Consider the following 26128-nt stretch of genomic DNA (forward strand, 5'->3'; position numbering starts at 1 on the left):
ATGTATCAGACCAAGTTTATGTCTATTGGGAGCCCTTCCTTAAGTATTACTTTTCTCACCCATTTTAACCCCCTCAGGAAGTCTCTGAAACCTTCTGGTCTGAGTTTATGACACAGAGCACACACTGAGCTTTCTTCTCAGGGCTCCACAAGGAGACAGCAGCCCTCCTGAGGGCCGAGTGCTGGGGCGATGTCCCTCAGACTTCCCAGCAGCTCTGCTGGCTGTGGGAACGTACCTTAAGATTTCTTCAGTGTAGGACTGTTACTTTGTTTCCTGAAATAATTAGAGAAATGTGGTTTATTAAAAAGAAACCTGTGTCCCTGTAACTCTGCAGCTTCCTTGGCCCAGGCTGCCTGCTGTGATCCTGTCTTGTCTGTAGGTCACATGTGTTCCAGTTTGGGGAGTGTGGTAGTGAGACACTGACACAGAGATGAACGTTTGAGTCTGTGTGTGCCCACCTGGCTTGGGGTGGGAGTCGTGGAGTGATGAGGAAGGCTACCTGGCTGGGTGTGATTCATGGAGAGTGAGAGGGAGTGTGGAGGATGGGTGATGGGAGACAGGTGATGCGCTTGGGTAAGGCAGTAGGGTGGGTTTTTCCTTGACTCAGAAACGCAAGACCCAGTGCATGTGGTGACTGGTCTATGGAGAATGTGACTGAGGTTTGGACTCTGCTGTCTGTACTCAGGCAGTGCATTATATAATAATTCTGTGACTACCTTGAACCCTTTGGGGAAAGAACCTGGGTGAGAGTAAATAAAAAGTAAATAGAGATTTACTGTATTTATATAATTGGACCTGTCAGTAACACTTCCCAATACTAGTGCCAGATACTGTGTGAACGTGCGTAACCAGAGTGACCCCCCCCGCAGCAGCACCACTCAGCCTCCCTCCAGCACCTGCCCTGTGACCTTCCCAGCACCCACTCTGTGACCCCTACCAGCATCCACCATGCCCAGCTATACCCATCTCACATGTACGCATATGGGCACACAGTTCCTTAGCATAGCCGGGCTGCACATCTTGGCAACCTGGCTCAGCCATGGGCCTGTGGCATCCCACAGCCCCAGTCACCAGGGCCACCCTGGCCCTGTTACCCTGTGGTCACCTGCAGGGCACAGCACGGGCCTCCTCCCTGGGACGCACCTGTCTGGGGTCCTGGCGCGCGTGCTCTCACAGCTCTCTTTGAAACAGGTGTCTGGATGCACTTTGTAGACTCTTTTATACCTGCATCACAAGAAAGCTCAGTGAAGCCGGAAACTGAGCAGAGTGTTGCCCAGCCCCTTCACCTAGGCTACACAAACCTACAGGTAGCTGTACAGGTGTGTGAGGAAAGGCTGTTATTCTCCTGATAAAACTTTACCTCCTGTGGATGTATTAAAATGTCCAACATAAAAATCATGTAATTGAAAAAAATGACTTTATCAAGGTATGATTTATGTAAAATAAGATACACTCATTTTAAGTGTACATTATGATGAGTGTTGACAAAGTGATATATAGTAAGAGATAAAGTGTGCTGGGACTTCCCTGGTGGTTCAGTGGTTAAGAATCCGTCTTGCAACGCAGGGGACTCTGGTTCGATCCCTGGTCGGGGAGCTAAGATCCCACATGCCGCAGGGCAGCTGAGCCCGCGCTCTGCAACTACAGAACCCACGCGTTCTGGAGCCCACGCGCCACGACTGGCGAGCCCGCGTGCCGCAAGTAATGAATGAGCCCGTGCACCACAACTGGAAAAAAGCCTACGCACTGCAATGAAGAGCCTGCGCGCCACAATGAAAGATCCCGAGTGCCCCAACTAAGACCCAATGCAGCCAAAAAATAAACAAATATTTTTTTAAAAATGTGCTATTTCAAAGACATGTCTTGCTTGAGACAGGCTACTTGGCTCCGAAGCCTTGAGACAATGTGACTGCACTCTTATGGGCAGTTGATGGAGACGTTTGAGAAGCCTTGGAGATGCAGGCATTAGACACGGGCGGTGTGGGACAGGAGACCTGGCTCCTAGCCCTGCCTCCCACTTATTAACTAGTGTACTCTGAGCACGTCTCTGGAACTGAAGCCTCTGTTTCACATGAGATGGGAATTGCTTATACTGCCTCTGTCACATGTTTGTAGAGAATAACGAATGAGAAAATGTTTGACTCTTGGTAAAGCTTTTTAAACATCGGAGCTGTTTGAAAGAGATCCAGGGAGTTCAATGGGTAAAACTCATGAGCTTAGTCTAGGAGAGTCCTTAGCATCTAAAGCCTTAGCTAAGACTTCCATTGCCAGCCATCAGGCAGTAAGAGGATCTGGAATTAACTTCCACATGTGAACAACTGGTCAAGATCCAGGAAGTAAGTCTTTTCAGATGTTAGAAAAAAGACAGTGCAAAACGGTAACCCAGAGAGAAGGGGAGCAAGATGAGCTCTGGGATGGTCCTGGAATTCAGCCTGGAGGCACTTTTCGGACTGTGTTGTGGGTTAGGGAGACTCCAAGCAGTGGTTACACTGAGTGGGCAAAACAGAGATTGGAGTTGGGGAGGCAGAGGAAGCTAAAATTTGTGGGTCAGAGTACGGAGAGGAGGGAGCTATGCAGAGGAAGAGCTCCAGAAATCTGGAGGGGGCGGTCCCCTTGAAAATTAAGCTGTGTGTGCATAGGGTGAATAAAGATGGGCAACAAGGAACTACTGAGGAGCTGGACAGTTCCCAGAGCCAGAGTGGGGAGACCTTGATTAATAGGCTGTTCCAGAGAAATAGAAACCCCAGAAAGGAGAAAGGCCTTGCCTTAAAAGTGGGGCATAATTAACCCCAGAATAAAGCCTATGCTAAAGCCACCCTAAAACAGGCCTCAAAAGGATCCATCTAAACTGCCTTGCAAAAAACCAAAAACCATAAGTAAAACAAAGGAACAGGACAAGGATGCCCACTCTCACCACTTCTATTCAACATAGTACTGGAAATCCTAGGCACAGCAGTCAGATGAGAAGAAGAAGTTAAAGGTATCTAAATTGGAAGGGAGGAGGTAGAACTGTCACTATTTGCAGATGGCACGATACTAGAGAACACTGAAGTCGCCACACACAAACTGTTAGAACTAGTAAATACAGCAAGGCAGCAGGATGCAAGATTAATACACAGAAGTCTGTTGCACTTTTTACACTAATAATGAAACATCAGAAAGAAAGTAAAAAAAAAAAAATCCTGCTTAAAATCATGTTTTTAGAAAGCTCTAGGAATAAACTTAACCAAGGAGGTGAAATACCTGTATGCTGAAAACTAAAACATTGATAAAGGGAACTGAAGATGATTCAAAGACATGGAAAGATATCCCGTGCTCTTGGATTGGAAGAATTAATATTATTAAAATGGCTATACTATCCAAAGCAATCTACAGATTTAATGCAATCCTTATCAACACAGCTATGACATTTGTCACAGAACTAGAACAAATAGTCCTGAAGTTTATATGGAAACACAAAAGACCACAGATTGCCAAGCAATCCTGAGAAAAATGAACAAAGCTGGAGGTATAACCCTTCCAGACTTCAAACTGTACTACAAAACTATGGTAATCGAAACAGGGTAGTATTGGCACCAAACCAGACATACAGATTAATGGAACAGAATAGAGAGCCCAGAAATAAACCCACACACCTATGGTCAGTTAGTCTTTGAAAAAGGAGGCAAGAATATACAATGGCGAAAAGACAGTCTCTTTAACAAGTGGTGTTGGGAAAGCTGGACAGTTACATGTAAATCATTGAAATTAGAACATTCCCTCACACCACATACAAAAATAAACTCAGGTCTAAAGACCTAAACTTAAGATGTGACACCATAAAACCCGTAGAAGAGGACATAGGCAAAACGATCTTTCACATAAATTGTAGCAGTATTTTCTTAGATCAGTTTCCCAAGGCAAAAGAAATAAAAGCAAAAATAAACAAATGGGACCTAGTCAAACTTAAAACCTTTTGCACAGCAAAGGAAACTCAACAAAACAAAAAGACAACCTACGGAATGGGAGAAAATATTTGCAAACAATGTGACCAACAAGGGCTTAATTTCCAAAACATACAAACAGCTCATATAACTCAACAACAAAAAGACAAACAACCCAATCTAAAAATGGGCAGAAGACATAAATAAACATTTTCCCAAAGAGGACATACGGATGGCTAACAGGCACATGAAAACATGCTCAACATCACTAATTATTAGAGAAATGCAAATCAGAACCACAATGAGGTATCACCTCACACCAATCAGAATTGCTATCATCAAAACGTCTGCAAATAATAAATGCTGGAGAGGGTTTGGAAAAAAGGGAACCTTCATACACTGTTGGTGGGAATGTAAATTGGTGCAGCCACTTTGGAGAACAGTATGGAGGTTCCTTAAAATACTAAAAATAGAGTTACCATGTGATCTAGCTATCCCACTCCTGGGTATATATCCAGAAAAAAGGAAAACATAATTCAAAAAGATACATGCACCCCAATGTTCATAGCAGCACTATTTATAATAGCCAAGTCTTGGAAACAACCCAAGTTCCCATCGACAGACGATTGGCTTAAGAGGTTGTGGTACATATATACAATGGAATATTTCTCAGCCTTAAAAAAGAATGAAATATTCCCATTTGCAGCAACATGGATGGACCTAGGGAATATTATGCTTAGTGAAGTGTGAGAGAAAGACAAATACTATATGATATCATTTATATGTGGAATCTAAAAAATAATACAAATGGATCTATATACCAAACAGAAACAGACTCACAGACAGAAAACTTACGGTTACCAAAGGGGAGAGGTGGCAGGGGGAGGGATAAATTAGGAGTATGGGATTAACAGATACAAACTACTATACATAAAATAGTTAAGCAATAGGGATTTACTGTATAGCGCAGGAAATTATACCCAATATCTTGTAATAGCCTGTAGTGGAATATAATCTGCAAAACAAAAAACCAAACCAAAAAACCCAGAAAACTGAATCACTATGCTGTGCACGTGAAACTAATGCAATATTGTAAATCAACTTTACTTCAATAAAAAAATTAAAAACAAAAACATTCTTGAAAAGAATGCCAAAAAAAAATTCCAACAGTCTGTACCATAAAGTTTATAATGTCTAACATCCCAACAAAAAAATTACAAGAGTATCAGTCATACAAAGAATCAAGAAAATGTGACCCATCAACAGGAAAAAAAATTGAATAGAAAAACACCCAGAAAGGAGAGCAATGACTGAAATAGCAGACATCTGTTATAAATTTGCTGTACACGTTCAGTGATGTAAAGGAAAATATAAACATAATGAGAGAAGTGGAGGCTCAAAGAAAGAACTAGATGGAACTTCTGGAGATGATAAAACACAATATCTGGGACTTCCCTGGTGGCACGTGGTTAAGAATCCGCCTGCCAATGCAGGGGACACAGGTTCAATCCCTGGTCTGGGAAGGTCCCACATGCTGTGGAGTAGCTAAGCCCATGTGCCACAACTACTGAGCCTGCGCTCTAGAGCCCACGAGACACAACTACTGAAGCCTGCACACCTAGAGCCCGTGCTCCGCGACAAGAGAAGCCACCGCAGTGAGAAGCCCGTGCACCGCAACAAAGAGTAGCCCCGCTCGCCGCAACTAGAGATAGCCTGTGCACAACAACAAAGACCCAACGCAGCCAAAGCAAAACAAAACAAACAAAAAATCACAATATCTGAAGTGAAAATTTTGCTGAATGGGATTAATGGTAGGTTAGACACTGCAGAAGAAAAGATCAGTGAAATTGAAGGCATGGCAGTAGAATCTATCCAAAACAAAGTAAAGAGAAAAAGGAGTGAAAAAAAGGAAAAGAGCCTCAGTGACCTGTGGGACAGTATCAGTCTAATACATGCTTAATTGGAGTCCCAGAAGAAGGAGAGAAATGGATGCATAGAAAAAGTGTTTGAAGAAGTAATGGCTAAAATTTTCCAAATTTGATGAAAGCTAAAACCACAGAGGTGAAGCTTAACAAACTCCAGAGAGTAAAAACACCTGTACATAACCTACCAAAGCACATCATAATTAAATTTCCAAAAAAAACAGTAATAAAGAGAAAACGTAAAAGCAAGCCACAGGTGATGGGGACCAGGGGACCAAGAATAAGAGTGACTGAAGTTTTCCCATCTGAAACTGCAAGCCAGAAGACAAAGGAATGACCTCTTTGAAGTGCTGAAATTTGAAAACAAAATTATCAACCAAAACTTCTGTGTTCAGCAAATGTGTCTTTTGAAAATGAAGGTGAAATAAAAGCCTTTTCAGACAGACAGAAGCTAAGAGAATTCACCACCAGCAGACCTGCCCTATAGGAAATGTTCCAGTGAGCTCTTTAGGCCAAAGGTAAATGGTACCAGACGGAATCTTAGACCTGCACGAAGGCATGAAGAGTGCTGGAAACGGTAGACGTGTAAGTCACTACAAAAGACTTTATACTCCCAACATTTTTAAAAAAGATGATTGTTGAGAGCAAAAGTAACACACTGTGTGGTTCATGGCATATGTGGAAGTAAAACGTCTGGCAGTGACAGGGGAACTAGAAGCTTGCTGTTGCGTGTCTTCCATGATACTGAAGTTGTGTTGTAATTCAAGGTATATTGTGATCAGTTGAAGATGCATATTTTAAATCCAGAGCAGCCACTAAAGAAAATAAACCAAAGAAGTGTATCAGTGAGCCAACAGTACAGGTAAAATAGAACCCTAAAAAATAATGCAGAAGTAGGCAGGGAAAGAGAGTAACAAAGATAAGACGGGACAGATGGAAAACAATAGGTTAGATTTAAACCCAGTCACTTCAGTCATCTTGTTAACATGTAAATGGTCTAAACACTCCAGTAAAAACCAGAGATGTCAGACTGGCTGTATGGCAAGACCCTCGCAAATGCTAAGTACAAGGAAGTCCCTTTCAGATACAATAGGTTGAAAGCACTGGGTGGAAAGCTATGGGCAAGTGCAGGGCTCTCCCAGTCAGGTACTTGGTGGTCGCCCCAGGCACTGGTGTAACTAGCTGTCGGAAGACGCAGGGGCAGGGGTCCGGAGTGCCGTTCCACAAAGTCCAAATTCAGGGGCCTGTAAACCTGGGTCCCCAAGTCCCAGTGCAGCTCAGTGCCTCTGGTGTATCCCTGCTGCGTGTCACGCTGGCTTCACGTCCAGGCTCACGTCAAGCCTTCTGTCTTGCCTTCTTACATCCCATCCCAGTGATCTTTAAACACGTCAGGTGTCACTTCAGCTCAGTGTCCTTCAGTAGCTCCCCACTTCACAGAGGACACGTGCAGGTCCTTCCAAGGGTCTCCAAGGCCCACACGCCACGCCCCCTCGCTCACTCGGCTCCAGCCCTGCTGGCCTTGCTGCTCCTTAGACGGGCAGGCAGGCTTCTGATTTCAGGGCCTTGGCAACAGGTACACTCTGACTGCGCCATTCTTCCCTCAGATATCTCCGCCCGCCCATGTCTGGTCGTGTCACCTTCTCCATGAGGCTTCCCCTGACACCCTGCCGAATGCTGCTGCCACCCCCTCCTGCCCCCCGGGCCTGGCTCTCCTGGCCCTGTGTATTCCTTTCTTCCATCCTCCTTTAGCGCTTGCCACCATTTAAAACACTGCAGGACAAACTCGTGCTTCTTGTGTACCGTGTCTCCCTCAGCTAGAACATCAGGACTCCCAGGGCAAGACTTTGGCCCATTTGGCTTGCTGATGTGTGCCGAGTGTTCCGAACCATGCCTGGCACACGGGAGGTGATCGTCCGTATTTGTGGACAAAGCAGGTTGTAAGTATGACCCACGGAGTCAGAGTGTTCACAAGAAAGGTCCGAAGGGGTGGGCTCGGCAGACTCCCTCCTCAGCCCGTCTTACAGATGGGGAAACTGAGGCATGAGTGCCTTGCCCAGGGCCGTGTCAGGAACTCACGGCAGAACCACGACTTGAGGTCTCCTGTGCTGAGGAGTGGCACTTCCTGGAGTCTCCGCGTGCCCTGCCATCCAGGGAAGGGAGGCTGATGCCACTCCAGGGCGTGGGGAAGCAAGGCCCGAGGGCAGGAGCAGGGGATCCCGCTTCTAGACCTCATGTGGCTCTGCTCCCAGCTGCACAGCCTTAGGCAAGGTTTTCAGCCCTTTTGCTTCAGTTTCCTAATTTGTCGCATGGAGGGGATGGGTGGTCAAAGCAAGCCCTTTCCGTGCTGTGACTACTAGACCTCAGGGGCCTGTGAGGACAGGGTGGAAGCATTTCAGGGTCGGGAACATGTTACAGACATGGTGAAGGCGGAGGAGAGGGACTTACACGTGGTGACAGACGCCTCCTTCCCAGACCGGAAAGGACTTTGTCTCCGAGAACAGCCGTGTGCAGGGCTGGGGCACCTTTCTACAGGCTGCTGGCACAGAGGAAAAGGGCCGTCGCTTACAAGGAGCTCGAGGCCACGGTTGCCCTCTTCCTGCAGCCGCTGTAGGTCCGGGGTTCTGCCCCTGCCACTTCCTGGCCTGGGGGCCCTGTCCCCGGGGCTGCTCAGCGACTGTGGGTGCTGCTCTGAGTTGGGGTCCTGGGAGCCTGCAGGCTGGTTTCCCTCAGGGCTGGTCCGAGTCTCTGGGTCTGGCAGGCCTCAGGGCTGTGTGGCTGGCGTGGGAACTTCTGTCCATGAGCCTCTCGTCCTCAGCCCAGAAGTCTGAGGCAGGCCCGTGGCCCTTTTCCCTCCCACTGCCTTGTTTGGTCCCCAGGCGAGAAAAGCCCCCTCCTCCCTCCTCTCCCTGTGGAGCGGCTGTCGCTGTGTCCCTGTGACTGTCCCAGACCCCCCAGTTATCTGGGCAGCACCTTTCACCCTGGCGCTTTGGGGCAGTGGGAGGCCTGGCGGCTCACTGCCTGCCAGCCTCCCTACCTGGACGCTTGGAGGTCTGCGGCATCGTAGTCAGGCCCCTGTCCTGGCATCTCATGGCTGGAGGTCCTTGTGGCGAACCCACCCTGGGGCCAGTGGTCCCATCTGAGCCTGCCGTCACAAGCATCTAGAGGCCAGGCCCCAGCCCCAGTGACCCCAGCAGGCAAGGGGAGCGGCCCCAAACTTACCAAGCTCACAGTGTCTGCCTTTGAACCCCGGGGTGCAGTCACAGCTGTGGGCATGCTCACCAGGCACACAGGTGCCTCCGTTCTGACAGGGGTTGTCTGAGCAGTTCCCAGGGGCATCTGTGAACAGCCACGAGTAGTTAGTCTCAGGGCCCCACAGGAAGGCCTGATAGCATTCCCAGGTTGCTGTCCCCAACACCAGTGGGCCCTAGGGGTGGTCGCAGAGCAGAGGTGAGAAGCCTGGCCCCCGTGTGCTCAGCCCTGACCCCATCACCTCGAGGGAGAGAGGGAGGGCTCTCGGTGCTGAGCCGCCGCCTCGGCTCACAGCTTAGATCACGGCTGCGCTCTGGTCGTCTTTGGGAGAGACTCCCCGCTCTGCCCTGGCCTGTGCCCCCTGCCCCACGTTTCTGCTGACTTTGCCCCGCCGCACAGGGTTTCTTCTACTCGGAACACAGAGGCCAACCCTTGAGAGCCCTCCTCACCCTCCAGTGCCTGTCCCCGAGCCACCTGTGTGTCGCCAGGTCCCAGCCCCAGGCAGCCTGTGTGCAGCACCCTGTGCTAGTGTCTGTGCCCCTTGGGCCGCTGTCTGCCGTCCGCACGCTGGAGCTAGAGGCAGGGCGGTCAGTGGCGCTGCCTGGGAGGGGCAGACCTGTCCCTCCCCCCTTAGAGTCCACTGTCCTTTTTTTTTTTTTAAAGCTTTGCAAGATAGCTGTTTTCATTTTTAACTCTTAAAAAACTAAGAAACACAAAAGAATAAGAATCGTGCCTACGCCACCACTTCCAATAACCCCTCCACATCTAATCCAGCCCTTCCCCCTTCCCCCCCTTCTCGGCAGCCGCCTCGTGGGGGGAGGTTTATTAACATTTTGCCAATCTTGTTTAATCTATTTCCAGCTTACCATCTGCCTTTCTTTCTCTAGTTGGAGAATTTCAAAGCAGTTCACAGAAACCATTTCACCTGTAAATATGTCAGCAAGTATCTAATACATAAAGACTTAAGAAATTTTCACGTAAGCACATACTATTATTACAGAATTAACAGTAGTTCCTTAGTATCACAAGAAGCCACAGTCTCCGCTCACATCTCCCTGATCATCTTAAAAATGTTACTTGCAGTTGGTCCCATCTAATTCAGATTCATAAAGATTCGCATTGCCTTAGTTTGATGGATCTCGAGTCTCTTTTCATCTATAAATTTAACCTTCTTCCCCTCTGTATTTACTGAAGAAATGAGGTCATTTGTCCCATGGAATTCCCATCCTCTGGGTCTGACTCACGGCATTAACTTGCCCCCTCCCCATGTTTCCTGTTAACTGGTAGTAAGAGAAAGGGGCTTAATAGGATTCAGGTTCACATGGTCTCTGCTTTGCTTTGGCTTCACAACAGGTGGCTGTGTGCCCTTCGGCTACACCAGGAGACATATGATGTCTCCGCATCTGGCTTTCGTGACGTGAGGATCGATCACTGGTTCAGTGTTGGCAGCCTGATTAATCCAGAGTAAAGTTCTCCTAGGCTCTGCACCTGGTGGCTTGAGAAGTCATATAGATCCCTGATCTCTCACTAGGGTCATGTCTAATGTGATCTGTCACTTCTCTGCCTCCATAGCTGGGGAGTCCCCTCTGAAGACCTGCTTTCCTTCACCCACCCCTTGGTCACCCTAAAATACAGCCCGTACAGGCAAGGCCAGGTAAATGCTCCATTCTTTTCCTTTATTTGTACACTTGCAGAGTGAGTTGGTCCCCCAGCAAGCTCTAAAGTTGACCAATACGTTGTTCTTTCTTTTTTACCATTGTTACGACCTTGTGGACTTGTATATACTTGATGGGTTTCAGTCTGTTGCTGTCATTAGCTTTCTTCATGCTCAGATTATCCCATCTTTGGCCAGTGGGAGCCCCTTCAGGTTGGCTCCTGTGCCCTTTAGACACAATCCTAGTTGTTTTTGAAAGCCTGCTTGCTTTTTTACAAGTATGTCCTAGGATTTTTTTTTTTTTTTTTTTTTTTTTTTTTTTTTTTTTTTAGGCTGTACCATGCAGTTTGTGGAATCTTAGTTCCCCAACCAGGGATTGAACCCGGGCCTTTGGCAGTGAAAGGGCGGAGTTCTAACCACTGGACTCCCAGGGAATTCCCATGTCCTGGGCTTATTTTGTCCATGTTCTGCTTCAGCCTTGGAATCAGCCATTTCTCTGAAGACCCCAGTCTATATATTTATTTATTTAAAAAATATTTATTTATTCATTTGGCTGCTCTGGGTCTTAGTTGCGGCTCGCGGGATCTTCATTGCTGTGTGCAGGATCTTTAGTTGTGGCATGCAGGATCTTTTTTTAGTTGTGGCATGTGGGATCTAGTTCCCTGAACAGAGATCGAACCTGGGCCCCCTGCATTGGGAGCATAGAGTCCTAACCACTGGACCACCAGGGAACTCCCCCCCTGGTTCCTTTTAGTGGAGAATGGTATCTAGAGTCCACAGTCTGGCTGATCAAGGGGCTCACTGTTACTGTGGTGTCAGTGCTCCAGGTCTTTTCAGGAGACAGAACTAGGAAATTAGATTTAAAAAATAAAAATGAACAAATTATGAGTTCATTCCAAGATTTCCAGTTCAAATGAACAGAATTAAATAAAATCAGGGGTTTTACTTCTTTGATTTTTATATTGTATCACTTCATGCTGAAAATCTTTGTGGCATTAACATAATTATTTTCTTTATCCCACACTGTACATGTAATAGTTTGGAAATGACATTAAGCTCACTGAGTACAGCTTAAAACTTCGTGGCAATTCTTTTAATCCTTAGATTATATCCCACTAGATGTTAATAGTCAGAATGCTGTTTTATTTATTTTGGCTGCGCCAGGTCTTAGTTGCGGCACGTGGGATCTTTAGTTGCTGCACGTGGACTTCTTAGCTTCGGCATGTAGACTTCTTAGCTGCGGCATGCATGTGGGATCTAATTCCCCAACCAGGGATCGAACCTGGGCCCCCTGCATTGGGAGCGTGGAGTCTTACCCACTGGACCACCAGGGAAGTCCCTAGGATGCTGTTTTAAAAATCACTTGAAGTGATGCTTTTTTTTCCTGTGTGGTTATACCATCAGCATGGTTAATAAGTTTATTTCAGTTTGTTTTCAAATTTTAGGCATTGCTTTCTTTTTTGGTGTCATTTAAAAAACATTTTCTTATTTCTAAAGTCACATCTATAAAGGTACATTTAGAGATACCTATCCTCCCTCTCCATTCCCTTTACTTCTTCATTCTTGTTCTTTGCTTAATTATAGAGTTAATCATTTTTATTAGTTTTATGTATTTTTAAATATAAGAAAATAGGTATGTACATTCATATTTCCCTTCCCCACTTTCCTACACAAAAGAGATACCAAAACACTGTTCTGCACATTACATTTTGGAAACAGCTTTATTGAGATATACTTTATATACAATTCAGCCATTTGAAGTGTATAGATTTTTAGCATATCCACAGATATGTGCATCCATCCCCATGGTCAATTTTAGAATGTTCTTATCACCTCAGAAAGAAACCCAGTACCCTTTAGCTCTCACCCCATATACCTCCACCCCCCACCCCCAGTCCGAAGCAACCATTGATCTACTTTCTATCACTATAGGTTTCCCTATTCTGGACTTTCACATGAATGGAATCAGATTATGTGTTCTTTATGACTGGCTTCTCTCACTTAGCATGATGTTTTCAAGGTTAATCTATGTTGTAGCATTTATCAGTACTTTATTCCTTTTTATGGTCCAATAATTTTGAATATAACACATTTGTTCATCCATTCATCAGTTGTTTCCACCTTTTGGCAATTGTGAATAGTGCTGCAGTGGCCATCTGTGTAAGTCCTTGCGTGGACATACATTGTCGTTTCTCTTGGGTGTGTAGCTAGGAGCGGAATTGCTGGGTCACATGGTAGCCCCACGTTTAATTCTTTGAGGAACTGAAGCAGCCGCATGACTCTGCATTCCCACCAGCAGTGTTGGAGGGCTCCAGTTTCTCCACCTCCTCATCGGTGCTTGTGGGTATCCTGACTTTTTCATTCTAGCCATCCTGGTGTATGTGAAGAGACATCTCACTGTGGTTTTGATTAGCATTTCCCTGATGACTAGGGATACCAAACATCTTCTCATGGGCTTGTTGCCATTTGTATATCTTCCTTGGAGAAATGTCTATTCAGATCCTTTGCTTCTTTCTTTTTTTTTTTTTCTTTTTTTTTTTTTGCGGTACGCGGGCCTCTCACTGCTGTGGCCTCTCCCGTTGCAGAACACAGGCTCCGGACGCGCAGGCTCAGTGGCCATGGCCCACGGGCCCAGCCGCTCCGCGGCATGTGGGATCTTCCCGGACCGGGGCACGAACCCGTGTCCCCTGCATCGGCAGGCAGACTCCCATCCACTGTGCCACCAGGGAAGCCCTGCTTATTTCTTACTTGGGTTATTTGTCTTCCTCTTATTCAGCTTTAAGAGTTCTTTATATATTTTAGATTCAGATTCCTTTTCAAATATATAATTTGCAAATATTTTCTCCCATTTTATGGGTTGTCTTTTCACTTCCTTGATGATGTCTTTTGAAGCACAGAAAGTTTTAAATTTTGATGAAGTCCAACTTAACCTTTTTTTTTCTTTTGTTGCTCTTGCTTTTGGTGCCATATCTAAAAATCCTTTGGGACTTCCTTGGTGGTCCAGTGGTTAAGAATCTGCCTTCCAGGGGACGTGGTTCGATCCCTGGTTGGGGCACTAAGATCTCACATGCTGTGGGGCAGTTAAGCCCATGCACCACAACTACTGAGCCCATGGTCTCTCGAGCCTGCGTGCCACAACTAGAGAGAAGCCTGTGTGCCACAACGAAAGATCCTGCATGCCACAACTATGACCTGATGCAGCCAAAAATAATAAATAAATATTTTTAAAAAATCCTTTGTCAAATCCAAGGTAATACAGATTTACCCGTGTTTTCTTCTAAGAATTTTATAGTTTTAGCTCTTACATTTAGGTCTTTGATCCATTTTTAATTAATTTTGTGTATGGTGTGAGGTAGGGGGTCCAACTTCATTCTTTTCTATGTGGATATCCAGCTGTGCCAGCACCATTTGCTGAAAAGACTCTTCTTTCCTCCACTGAATGGTCTTGGCACCCCTGTTGAAATCAGTTGACCACAGATGTATAGGTTTATTTCTGGACTCTTAATTCTATTCCACTGATTTATAAGTCTATCCTCGTGCCAGTATCTGGCACTGACTTGATTACCATTGCTTTGTACTAAGTTTTGACAAACGGGTATGTGAGTCTTCCTACTTTTTTAGGATGTTTTTTGTTATTCTGGGTCCCTTCCAATTCCGTATGGATTTTAGACACTGTACATAACAATTGTCCAGAGACATTTTATGGTAACCTTACAGAACATGGAAGTGTGCAGGGGTGTTTAGAACCTGTGAGCCCACGTCAGCGATCCTTACTCTCTGTACTTGGGACACCAGCCTGCAGAGACTGTGACTGACATTTGTGCCATGCTCGGGCAGCTGGGACCCGAAGCCTAGAGTTATATGCAGCAGTGGGGGTTTTACCGGGGCACCACTCTCTGTAGCCTCGTTTTACAAAGTCTCCACTGAATCCTGAGTTTATCGTGACAGACAGACAGACACACACACACACACACACAAACACACTCACGAGTAAATAAAAACAAAGAGAAGGCTGTTTTGAACGAAGGTGGGGGACAAGGACGGGGCTGCACCCTGGGGCGGGGGCAATGGGCTCCTCCTATATGAAGGATAAATGACAGAGTAGGGAGGTTTAAGTTCTGCCCCCACTTGTATGGGTGTCAAGGGGATAAAGCCAGCAGAGTCCAAAAGCCCTCCTGGGGTGAGAAATTGGGGGAAACAGGAAGAATTTGACCAGCTTCTGCATTCACTCCAAGTTCCCAGGATGGCAGGAATCTTGGGAATCCTCCAGGAGCATCTCCTGGGTGCTTGAAGGAGCGGCCCTGACCTGGAGAGTTGCTTGGTGAGCAAATGCCAAATCAGGAGCATTAACTGTGTGCTTGGGGGTGCCTGGGGCTTTCTGGGGATCGTCCTTTCCTTAGACTTTTCTTTCCCTAGAAAGAAAAGTCTAAGAACTGCCAGAGAGAAGGAGCAGATTATTCCAGAAGGAAACAAGAACAAGATTGACACCCAGTGACAGCACAGTTGATGACAGTGGACAAATGTTTGAAGAACTGAATGGGAGAGGAACTTTGAACCTCGAATTTTATACCTAGCTAAATTGTCCTTCAAATGTGAGGGCTAATAAGTGTATTTTCAGGCGTATAGGGCCTCAGAAGTTTGGCCATGTAGAGTTCCAACAAGTACTTTGTGGACCTTGGCAAGCTGATTGTAAACGTTTACAGAAATACAAAGTCAAGAACAGCCAAGACACTGACGGGCAACGAGAGGACTGGCCCTGTGGGACTGCGAGCCTTACCAAAGAGGCAGCCTCTAAAGTGGCCAGGCTCGGCCTGAGGAAGCCAGGCAGCGGCATGGAGGAGGGGGCCACGACGAGGTGCTGACCACGCCAGTTCCCGAGGGACACAGATCAGATCAGCACAGTGCTCTTCACACCCGTCCTGCTGGCAGGATGGCAAAACCTGACAAGATCAGATTCTGGAGAGACGGTGGGGCAACTCACTGCACCTCGTGACTGCTGCTGGAGGAGTCCAGACCGATACCCCACTGAGAAGACAACTCGCAGTCTCTTGGGCATTCACACATCCCGAGCCTGCACACGTGCCGGGAGACGTGTACAGGAGCACAGAGCAGCACTGCCGACAACGGCAGACACGGCCCACGTGCCCTCGGAGCGAGTTCGCCGATGGACTAGATGCCGGACAGTGAAGGTGAACGAGCACAGATGCCGGGCACAAACGCGGGTCTGGGGGCGGCACACAGCCAGACGCTGCCCGGGGAGGAAAGCCCGTGGCTGTTCGGACACCCACGTGGGCGGTGAACTCACTCCTACCATCCAGCCTCTGATGGAGCAGAGGGATGGCAGCATGAACTCAAGCTCGTGGTTCACTGGGAGGACGACAGCAAGACACGGGTTACTGCTGTGTTCTGGTTCATGGGTGGGTTCCAGGTCGGAAGGCTGTTAGTTTAGCAAAAGCTAAGCAGCCAGACTCACTAAGTAAAAGGGGGCCAGCCTGGCCCGATCGTGAGAATGTGACAGGAGCCAAAGACCGCGACTAGTTTTGTGCACCTGGGGGCCATTAGCGATGTTTTGTCCTGTTGTCACCTAAAATCATCTCACGCTCTCTCAAGTCTTCGTCTCTCACGGTGGCAAACACTGCAGATGGCAGTGGCATCTGGGGCCAGCCTGGTGCCACCTCGAACCTCTCCTTAAGAAGGGACCCAGGAGAGGTCACTCACATCCCTCTAATTTCTGAGTTTTGTGAAATGAAACATCTGATATTTAAAAGGGCTGACATAACGCACACCATCAGATAAAATGTTTGTTTTTTCACTTACAAAACACCGGCGACACGAGTGTCTTCACTCTGACCGCACCTTAGCCGGTGGCTTCGTTCTCTGACCGCGTCCGACCCGCAAACTGCCCCCCACCCCGCGCTCACCAAGGCCTCGTACAGTGAGGGGTGCTGGGCTGTGGGGCCGTGGAGCCACCGCTGGCAAACACACCCTGTGGTGCAGGTGCCTGGATGTGTCCAGGTGTCCTTGGGTGCGCTGGGGGCCTGCAGGTGAGGCCGCATCCTGGGCACTTGACTCTCCCTTTACCGAGTACTCTGCCTTCTCTGGGGACTGGCTGATGGGTGAGCCCAGTCTAAGCCTGTGGTGTAGCTCAGGAGAAAGGGCCACTGGCTCCTAGAACTGTCCCCAGAGGGACAGGGCCCCGAGGGTTAGAACGGGAGGAAAGATAGAGCAAGGGTCTGAGTTTGAGGAAGGAAGGTGGCCTCTTGGAGCTGCCCAGCTGTGGCCCTCACCGGCGGACAGTTCAGGCCCTGCTTGCCGAGCCTGGGTAGCGGCAGCCTCCCAGGCGGTCCTCCAGCTGGAGCCGCCCAGCGGCTGCCCCCCAACTCATTGCTGCCATCCTGCTCCCTGTACATCTCTGGGAGAGGCAGGGAGGGCTCTGCCGCTCGCAGAGGGAGAGGAGGGGCTGTCTGCAGGGGGCAGCGGTGGGCCAGTCTCTCCAGGGAGGACCCTGAATGTCTGGGTGGCTGCAGCCCCCAGGCCCGTTCTGGTCTGCCTGTGTGATGTGGTTTGGTCCCCCCTTTCCAGGGCGGGGCGCTCGGCTGCCCCTCCGGCAGGGCCTGTGCCTCAGCCCTCCTCACTGGGGTCCTTCAGGCCCCTGAGGGTGGTCAGCCCTGAAATCCACTCCTGCTGACTTACTTTCCACGCCCTTGTCACCACTGCGTCCGGGGAGCTGGAGGGCCAGGCTGACCTGCTCGGGGACCTCCTCCGCGTTCTCCAGCTGCACCAGAGCCGTGGGTTCTAGGAGAGATCAGGATGCCACAGCGCGCTGACCATGAAGCCTGCTGCCTCGCGCCCAGGACTGTCCCTGGGCCGCCTTCTCGAGCGGCTTCTCTCCCTGGAGCCCAGGGCCTCTGACCCCATCGGGGTCCCCCGCTGGGGACGGTGCGGGGCACTGGAGGTGGTCTTGAAGCCCAGGTTTCAGGGACCTCGACCCTCATCCCACTGGGAGGCCTGGCACTCACGTGATCTCACGGTGACCCGTCTGCCAGGCGAGCTGCGGAAGCTGGCGCTCACTCGTCCTCTGCCGTCCACGAGCTCCGAGAACCTGTGGGAGAGTCAGCGCGGGTCAGCAGGCGGGTTCTGGGCCCGGGCTCTCAGGGGCGGCGGCTGAGGCGGGCACCTGGGGGCCTGGGTCGGCGTTGCGGGGGCGCTGGGGTCGTTGAGCAGACGCAGCTCCGGCAGGCGCGCGGGGGCCGGTCGGGTTCTGAGCGCCCGCGGGGGGAGTCCTTCCCGGTGCCAGCGTCTGTCGGCGCCGTCCCTCGCGGCTGCGGGCGGGGTGGAGGACGGGGTGGCCGCGCGGGCTGGTCTGGGGCTCCCTGTGCCCCCGTCCTGCCCCGCTGCTCTGAGGTGAGAGCCGAAGGGGCGCGTACCCCCATCCCACCCCAAGCCCCGCTCCCCGCCCGATGGGGAGCTGCGGATGCGGCCTGGGAGTGCTCCAGGTGCCGGTCCCCGCCCCCCACCCTGGCCCAGGCTCTCCACCTGCAGGTGGGGCCGGGCCTCGGACCCCGTCCAGACTCACCTCATCTGAGGCCCACACCCTGCACACCCCGAGAGAGAGGGCATGGCTCCTCCGTGGGTCCTTGTCACCTAACCGTGGCCTTCAGCAGTCTCCACCCCCAGGGCTGGGTACCCGCCTCACCTGCGAGACCCCCCGCCCCCCACCGGCTCACAGAGGGGCCCCGACCTGCCCTGTCTGCCTGGCGGGCGCGCCTGGGGCTGAGCTGGGTCTGAATGTCACAGGGCAAGTGCGCCCCATGCCCTGAGGGCAGGTCGGTGGGTTGGGAGAGGAGGGAGCCCGGGCCGCCGCCCACCTCCCCGCAGCACCATCCAGACCGGCCGTCCTCCTGTGAGCTGTGACGTGTAAGTGGGGTCGGGTAGGACCCCCGCGGGACCCAGCGGGCCTCCTGTGCTCCTGGGAGCAGACCCGTGTCCTCACCGTGGCCTTGAGCCTCCGCGTTCCTCAGCTGCCCCCACCCTCCGTCGCCCACTCTGCCCTTCCTTCAATTGCCTCTCCCAGCCCACCCCTTGCTGAGGCTGTCCTGCCCCTCCTTCCCATGCTGCGGTCCGGCAGCGCCTCACGGCTCAGGCCTGGCTGCCAGGCTGCCACCCAGGGCCGCCTCCACGCTGCCACTGCCCACTCTCGGCGCTTGTTTTCAGGGCGATGCCCTGTATTTACCGCTCAGCCATCTGGGGTCCACTCGGGCGGACGGCACAAGGTGAGCGGTGAGATGCCTAGTCTTCTGGCCTGTCAGCTCACTGACCCAGCAGCAGCCGCCCAGGAACTCCTCCCCCGATTTTCATGCATGCAATTCTGTGTCGACACAGCCCTGTTCTCGGCTGCCTGTCTGTCCCTGGGACGGTGTGGCCTGGGCCGGAGGAAGGTCCTGAGGTACAGCGGGAGAGCTGTCTCCCGGACAAGGTGCCGCACTTACAGGTGATGATGTACAGGTGAGCGGGCTCGCTGTGTAGCTGGTCGCCCCCGGCGCTCTGCACGGCCGTCACTGACAGCTGGTACCGCCGTCCAGGCCGCAGGTCCCGCACTGTGTAGGACACCAGCCTCCCGTTGGGGACGTAGCGGCTCTTGCTGCTCTGGCTGGTGGTCACGTTGATGACGTAGGCCTCCAGTGAGGTGCCCGGAGTGGGGGCATCCCAGACTACGTGGGCGGAGGTGGCCGTGACTCGGGCGGCGGTCAGGTTGGCTGGCGGCAGAGGCCCTAGGCGAGCACGGAGCAGGGGAGGGAAGTGAACGGGGGTTGACGGGGTCTTCTGCCCAGGACACGGTTTAAAGATCTGACACGGATTGCTGAAGCTTCATTTGAAGCCAGCTTGGGTGGTTACAGACCACGTCGTGGTCCTAAAGGGTGGCGTGGAGGGGCGTTTGCAGCTGCTCAGGGCCTGCAGCAGCTCCCCCTCCTGCCCCAAGAGGCACCCCCAGAATGCCACCCGCTGGCCCCCGGTGAGGCCCCCTGCCTGGTCAGTCCATCAGGGTGCCCTCCCAGTGGCACTTTCCATCCCTCGAGCCTGGCCATGCACGCCTTCTCCTGGGATGTAGATAGGGGAGGGGGCTAGACAGGCAGAGGGTGGGCCAGGGCCCCAGCACTGAGGGTCAGAGCAAGGACTTGAGCCTGTGCTGTCCACCTGCACCACCGGGCGAGGCCCTGCTCACCAAGCCCGGCCCTGCTCACCAAGCCCCTGCCCCTTTCCCCACCCCTGTCCACTGTGCCCCCTGTGCCCGGACAGCCCGCGTGTTGGGGAGGGAGGGGCAGTGAGGGCCGGGTGTCCTCCCCGTGACAGCGTGGCGCTCACTCTGGGGCAACTTGCTGCCTGTCCCTCCTGTCCTTGCTTGGTGACCCTGGTCCCGCAGGAGCCCGGCAGCGTGCGAGCAGCCACGCGGAGGGCTGCCTAGGAAGGTCGTCCCCCGCAGGAGGGCCACCCAGCCCCCTGCAGCCGCCATCCCGGGCGCCTCTGGGCACGCCTGGTACACGTGGCCAGGGCCAGGTTTCTGGTGCTGCGGCCATTTTGGAGAGGACTGAGGGCTCGGGGGGAGCCCCCGTGCGAGCCAAGCCCTTGCCATCCTACTTACGGGTCCACACGTGCAGCGGCGCCGAGGCCAGGCTCTCGGTGGGGTGCTCCTGCCCCCCAGGCCCGCTGAGGGCAGTCACCCAGATGGTGTATCTCTTTCCTGGAAGCAGGGCCCTGTGGGGAGGGGAGGCCAGGGAGAGAGGAACGGGACGGCTGTGCCGCCAGACTGAGGCTCGTCCGCGCGGGTGTGACGGGGGCCAGGGTCGTCCCAGTGCTGGTGGCCAGGCAGCCTCCATGAAGGCCAGATCTGTGGCCTGAGACCTGAGTGCTCCGGGGGTAGGAAGCTACTCCCTGGTCTGTCTGTCTAGTATTGGAGTGGCTGGGAAGGTCACAGGCCTGCCGGGGTGGCTGGTGTTAAGACAGGAGAGGCCGGAATAGGGCAATTGGAGGAAAAGGGTTAACAGGCCCCCGCCCGCCCGCGAGGCTGGCCCTCGGCTGGGCGCGCAGGGAGGGTCCCCAGCCCCCTCGTGGAGCAGACGGCCTCGCTGCCCCTAGACGTTTGTGCCCAGTGAGGCTCCTGCGGAGTGCCGCTTCCTCCTGGGAGTCTGGAACCTTCACCAGGCACAGGTGCCCGCGACCACTCCCAGGAAAAGCCCCAGGCGCTGCGTCTCCGACGGGCTCCCCGGGGAGACAGCACCTCACAGTCTCGTCACGGCTGGTGGTGCGGAGCTAAGCGTGTCATGTGAGGGGAGGGGGCTCTGGAAGCTCACGCCTGGTCCCCGACTTGTCCCTGCGCCCCTTCCTTTTACTGATATTCTTTGTATCCTTTCTCTGTCCTGAATCCAGCTGTGAGCACGGCCTCTGCTGAGTCCTGGGGGCCCCCTAGTGAACGTGGTCTTGGGGACCCTGACGTAGCCACAAAATGCCCACCTTGGGCTCCATTTGTGTTTCTGTCCTGCCACTCTTGGGAAGTGGGCAGGATGTAAATCAAGGAGAGTCACAGCAATACTTAAAAGACAAAGAAAGTGGAGTGTCGTCTCCAGCACTGACAGCCGTCTGCTTAGACAGAAAGGACAGACATGCACAGAAAAAGTGGCTGTGAGAAGTCTGCAAACCAGAAACGTACCAAAGTGTGGGTGGTTCAGAGGATGTGGCGGACAGAGCGCCCCGCCTGGCCTGGCCTCACCTTCCAGAGCCCCTCCCCTGGCCGTGGCCTGTGGCTGCCCGGGCTGGACGCTGCGGGGCTGTTCCCGCTGAGCCCGCCCCGGCTGCTGCACAGGAATTTGGTGGCCACGTCCTGGAGTGGAGCCGACTTTACTCCCCAGCCTGGGGACCCCTGCCCGGAGGCTGCCGGCACTCCTCCTTCCTCACCCTTGCCCTCCAGCACTGCCTGCCCTCCTGGCCAGGGGCTGGAAACCTCTCTGGTGGACGAGCAGCCCCCAGGGGTCCCTGAGCCGGGGCGCCTAGGCCGTGGGGTCTGAGGCTTCCCTGCAGGGTTGCTGAAGGGTTTATTTCAGTCACCGGCCATTCTGAATGACTGATGCTCATCTGAATTTTAGTTTTGTAGTTTTGTTTGTATGTAATTTGTAATAATTAAGCCTGAGAAGTTCATATGCCCAGTTTAAGGTTCGAACATATTACTGAACAAGATAAAAATGTCAGGCGACCCAGGGGTGCCACGGTTTCTCCCTCTCAGAGGCATCTGCGCGACTCAGGCTGGAAGAACTCTGGGCTGGCCTCTGGGTGGCCAGTGTCTCACTGGCCTCCGTGCAGGAGGTCTGTCCTCAGGTTTTTAGAGTGTCTCTGCTTTTGGGGGCACTTTGAAACACCTGTCTGGTGTCCCCATGAGGAGGCGAGGCAGGAGTGAGACCCAGGACCGACCAAGCGCCCCTGCTGCCCCAGGGGCTGGGCAGGTGGGGAGCACAGGGTGGAGGCTGGGAGCCGGGGTGGGGCTAGGCCACCGCGCTCTCACCTGAATGTGAACTTGTCCACACCCTTGTCCACGTCGGTGGACTCGTCCTCCTGGGCCTTGGGGTGGCGGATGGACACGCGGACGCTGCTGACGGTGGCGTGGCGGATCCTGTGCAGAGCCCATCGCACCGAGATGGCGCTGGCAGTCACGTTGGTGACCTCAAGGCCCTCGACGGGGCGGGGTCCTGGGGACAATGGGGGCACAGCCGTGTGGCACCTCCTCACCCCTGGGTAGGGCGGGGCCGGGACAAGAGAGGAGGCTCGGGAAGGGCACTGGGAGGGGGTCACGGAGAGGTGGCCTCACGGTGAGCCATCCAGCCTGGGCTAGCTGAACATGTCCCCCCGCCCAGTGCGGAGTCGGGGTGGGTGGACACGCCCCAGGCCCTTGCCTTGGGGGGGGCTTCCAAGGGGCTGCTGTGGACACTGCTCTGGGCGGTCTTGGCCCCTTCAGACTGCCAGGGGCGAGGTGGGCCCTTCCTGACCCTCTGGCTGGCTGTCTTGGTGGCACTGACAGCGACTACCTGCACTGTCTGGGTGGTCCAGGGGCCTGACGGGGGAGAAGCAAGGAAGGGTCCTTCCAGCCAAGGGAGCTGAGAGGGGCGCCCGAAGCTCCCGGGGTGCAGCACCCCATTCCGCGCGCAGCGGTACCCCTCCCACGCTGTCTTCCTTCCAGAGGCCCTTCCCCGGCAGACCCCACCTTGAGCAGCGCAAAAGCACTTCTTCCTGAAGCCAGGCTGCGGGTGGCCTACTCCTCCCCCAGGCCCCTGAGGGCTCGCTCCTCTGCCACGTGCCCGGGCCCGCCCTGCTGGCCCGGTGTGTCCTCGGCACCGCTCCCTGGCCTCCCCCAGGACGTGCTGTCCTGAGTCCTCGTCTCGCCCTGCACTGGCCCTCAGTGTCCTCGGTGTCAGCGTCTGCTCGGGCCGGCAGCTGATGCCAGGATGCCTGCCTCCCTCCTCCCGGGGCACCTGAGAAGGTGCGCCCCCGCCCGTCCTCCGAGGGTCTGCACCCAGCCGCCTGCCTGTGTCCACCTGCCCCGGGCCTCACTCGGAGCCCGTCAGCCCCCCAACGGGGCTCTCGACACGCCCAGTGGTCCCATCACTTCCCAGTTCTTGCTCCACCCTCCAGCCTCCAACCGCCCCTTCCCCAGTCTCTTGACCCCCTGGGCCAGCGCCCACCATCCCACCATCATGGGTGTGTTCTGGGATTCTCCCCCCTCCCCTGTTGATCCCAGGAGCAGACAAGCCAGCTGGGGACCCAAGCCTCTCCGGACGCCCTTACACACAACTTCCATTCAGGGCAGCTTCCCCAGAGGGCCCTCCCTGCGGTCCCATGCTGCCCCTTCTCTTGACCTGCAGCAAGGAGGCTCCATCCTCACCCCCGGGATACCTGGCCGCCTCCCCTTGGCCCCGCCCCAGTGTGGGCTGGCACAACAGCCCAGGACCTTCTCAGGGGGCCCCCGCTGCACTTCCCCAGTCTCGCTCCCTAACCCCCATCGCCGACTCTGTCCCGCAGCTGTTCCTCTCCTCTGTGAGAAGGTTCCCTCTCTGCCCTGCCTGGCAGCGCTGGTGCCAGTGTCGGGGATCGGCTGGCTGGCCCCCAGCCGGCTCCGGGGCGTGCGGCCCGTGGGGCCCTTGGGGGGGCGGGCAGGTCCGCAGACACTCACGCGTGCGGGTGAGAAGCACCACGGGCCTGCTGATGTCGTTCTTGTTGTTGGCATTGCGCTTGACCGAGAAGACGGAGATGTTGTAAGCCCTGCCGGCCGCCAGGGCCCGGAGCTGGTGCGAGGAGCGGCCCCGGTCCACGAAGTCCGTGCGGCGGTAGGAGCCGTCGGAAGAGGCGTAGGTGACCGCGTAGCCATCGAGCATCTGCCGGGCGGCTGGGCCTTCGGGTGGGTGCCAGGAGATGGAGACCCCGCTCTCCTCCACTCGCTCCACCTTGAGGGCCGTTGGTGGGAAGAGCTCTTCAGGGTTTCAGTCAAGAACAAGGGAAGGGGGGTGGTCAGCTGTCAGCCGTGGAAGCCCCGGCCCCCAGGCAGGTGTCTGGCCCATTGGGTCTCGGGCCTGGCTACCCCGGGGCGCAGGTGGGCCACTGCTGGTAGGAGCCCGCCTTGGGCTCCTGGAGGGTCTCCCGTGTGCGCGCATGCGTGACTGCGCTGATGCCGCCCGTTGGCCTGTTTGCTCCTCCCGGCTTCCCGGGCAGAGCCTGGGAGAGCAGCCGCCTGGACACTCGGCCCTGGGGCCGTTTGGCCCTTTGGCCCGTCCCACGGGGTGTCTGCAGCCCTGGGGAGGAGGGGAGCCGGCCCCCGACGTCGGCACCCTGGCCGCCTCACCTTTGGCACAGTCCTTGCCCGTGTAGCCCGCTTTACAGGTGCAGCTGTGGGACCCGTTGCTGGCCAGGCAGTAGCCGCGGCCCCCACAGGGGCTGGAGAAGCAGGGGTCGCTCACTGCGAGGGGGGGGGGGGCAGCCGTGAGTGCGTGCACGTCGCCAGGCCCCCTCCAGCTGGGCCTTGGTCCTGACCCAGGGCCGTTCCTGCGCTGATGTAGTTGCGGGGTGGAGGTGGGTGGTGTCACGGCCGCACTTTGGGGAGGTGGATACGGGGGGTGCGGGCACTCTCGTAGGGGGAGGGCAGGGCTTGCCGGGGCCCCGTGGAGAGGCCAGGCAGGGAAGGCCTCTGACTCTGAACCAGGCCATGCTGCCCCGGCCCGAGCCAAGGTGCTCTGGCAGGTGGTGACTTGGCGCGACCACTCCCGGGGGGCAGCAGGCAGCTGAGAGCACTGGCCCCTCCCTGGCCTCCCTCTGCACTGGGGTTGGGGTGCGGGTGTGGCCCCAAGCTCACAGGCCAGAGCCTGCAGTGCCCTCCGCCACCCCAGGCCTGTGCAGTGGGGCTCTCTGGCCACAGGCGGTCGCACTGTGGCGCTGGAGCCCGGAAGCCCATCCACACTATACTAGGTCTGAGTGGTGCCGGCCACGCCCAGCTTAGGGGTTGGGGACACTCGAACAGCCCAGGTCGGGCCACGCCCCCCCCCCCCCCCCCCCCCCGGGGATAGGCCTGTTTTGGGAGGGGACACACATCAGCAAGTTGAGAGAAGTACTGCCCAGACAGTCCCAGAGACGGGAAAGTGCTCCAAAGGAGAAAAATGGTGCTGGGGAGACGGGTGATAGGGTGGGGGCCCCTGCAGGTCTGTGGTCAGGGAAGCCCTCGTCCAGGAGGGACATTCCAGCCGGGACCTGGTCCCCAAGGAGCCCCTGCTCAGGCTGATCAGGGAGCGTATCCCGATGTGAGCAACCGTGAGTTCCTGGCCCCCTGGGCGGCCCTGAGCTTGGCCGGTGCAGCGACAGCAGGGCCTGTGGCTGGACATGGAGCTGCGGGCGACGTGAGATCGCCGGGGAGGGTAAGTACAGGAGGCAGGGGTGGGCAGAGGAAAGGACCCCGGAGGAGGGAAGGGCGGCTGGGCCCCACCTGTCTCGCAGTGGTAGCCGAAGAAGCCCTCTGGGCAGACACACAGGTAGGCCCCGCCACCGTTCTCACACCGGCCTCCGTGCTGGCAGGGCCTGGAGTCGCAGGCGTCCACCTCTGGAGAACACCCAGAGAGTCGGCCAGGGCGGCAGGGGGGTGTCTGGGGGAGGGAGGAGAGGACAGCGGGAAGAAGGGAAGGGGAGGCAGGAGGGAGGCCGGGCGAGGGCGCAGGGTTGCGGGGCAAGCCCGTCGGGCGGAAGGGGCTGGCGACGGGCCCCTCCCCTTGGCGGGCACCCGGCCCTCCCCTCCTCCTCCCCCCTGGGGTCCCTCCCCCAGGGGTCCTGTCCAGCAGGGCCACGGGGACTGCCCCCAT

At 54.4% G+C, this 26128-nt stretch overlaps 1 protein-coding gene across 7 annotated transcripts in view; it reads right to left on the reverse strand.

Annotated features, from left to right (window-relative positions):
- The window catches only part of SNED1 (sushi, nidogen and EGF like domains 1), a 95439-nt gene that overhangs the window by 7381 nt on the left and 61930 nt on the right, over positions 1 to 26128 (reverse strand). Inside the window, exons 19-33 of one of the 7 annotated variants that reach the window (XR_004350648.1) lie at positions 25759 to 25872; positions 24628 to 24741; positions 23962 to 24258; positions 22300 to 22483; positions 21258 to 21383; positions 20389 to 20501; positions 19238 to 19519; positions 17926 to 18070; positions 17768 to 17850; positions 17442 to 17543; positions 9065 to 9181; positions 8880 to 8987; positions 8291 to 8378; positions 1144 to 1224; positions 1 to 273 (exon numbers count right to left, since the gene is read on the reverse strand). The exon at positions 1 to 273 is cut by the window's left edge and continues 760 nt beyond it. Coding sequence is in view for 6 of the 7 variants with exons in the window: in XM_032636805.1 (XP_032492696.1) it covers positions 237 to 273; positions 1144 to 1224; positions 8291 to 8378; positions 8880 to 8987; positions 9065 to 9181; positions 17442 to 17543; positions 17768 to 17850; positions 17926 to 18070; positions 19238 to 19519; positions 20389 to 20501; positions 21258 to 21383; positions 22300 to 22483; positions 23962 to 24258; positions 24628 to 24741; positions 25759 to 25872 (1991 nt within the window). In the remaining variant the exon portion in view is untranslated. Of the gene's footprint in view, positions 274 to 1143; positions 1225 to 8290; positions 8379 to 8879; positions 8988 to 9064; positions 9182 to 17441; positions 17544 to 17767; positions 17851 to 17925; positions 18071 to 19237; positions 19520 to 20388; positions 20502 to 21257; positions 21384 to 22299; positions 22484 to 23961; positions 24259 to 24627; positions 24742 to 25758; positions 25873 to 26128 lie in introns of those variants that run through there. The other 6 variants (XM_032636805.1, XM_032636804.1, XM_032636807.1 and 3 more) reach the window with 6 other exon arrangements.

Source organism: Phocoena sinus, chromosome 7 (assembly GCF_008692025.1).
Source record: "Phocoena sinus isolate mPhoSin1 chromosome 7, mPhoSin1.pri, whole genome shotgun sequence".
NCBI lineage: Eukaryota > Metazoa > Chordata > Mammalia > Artiodactyla > Phocoenidae > Phocoena > Phocoena sinus.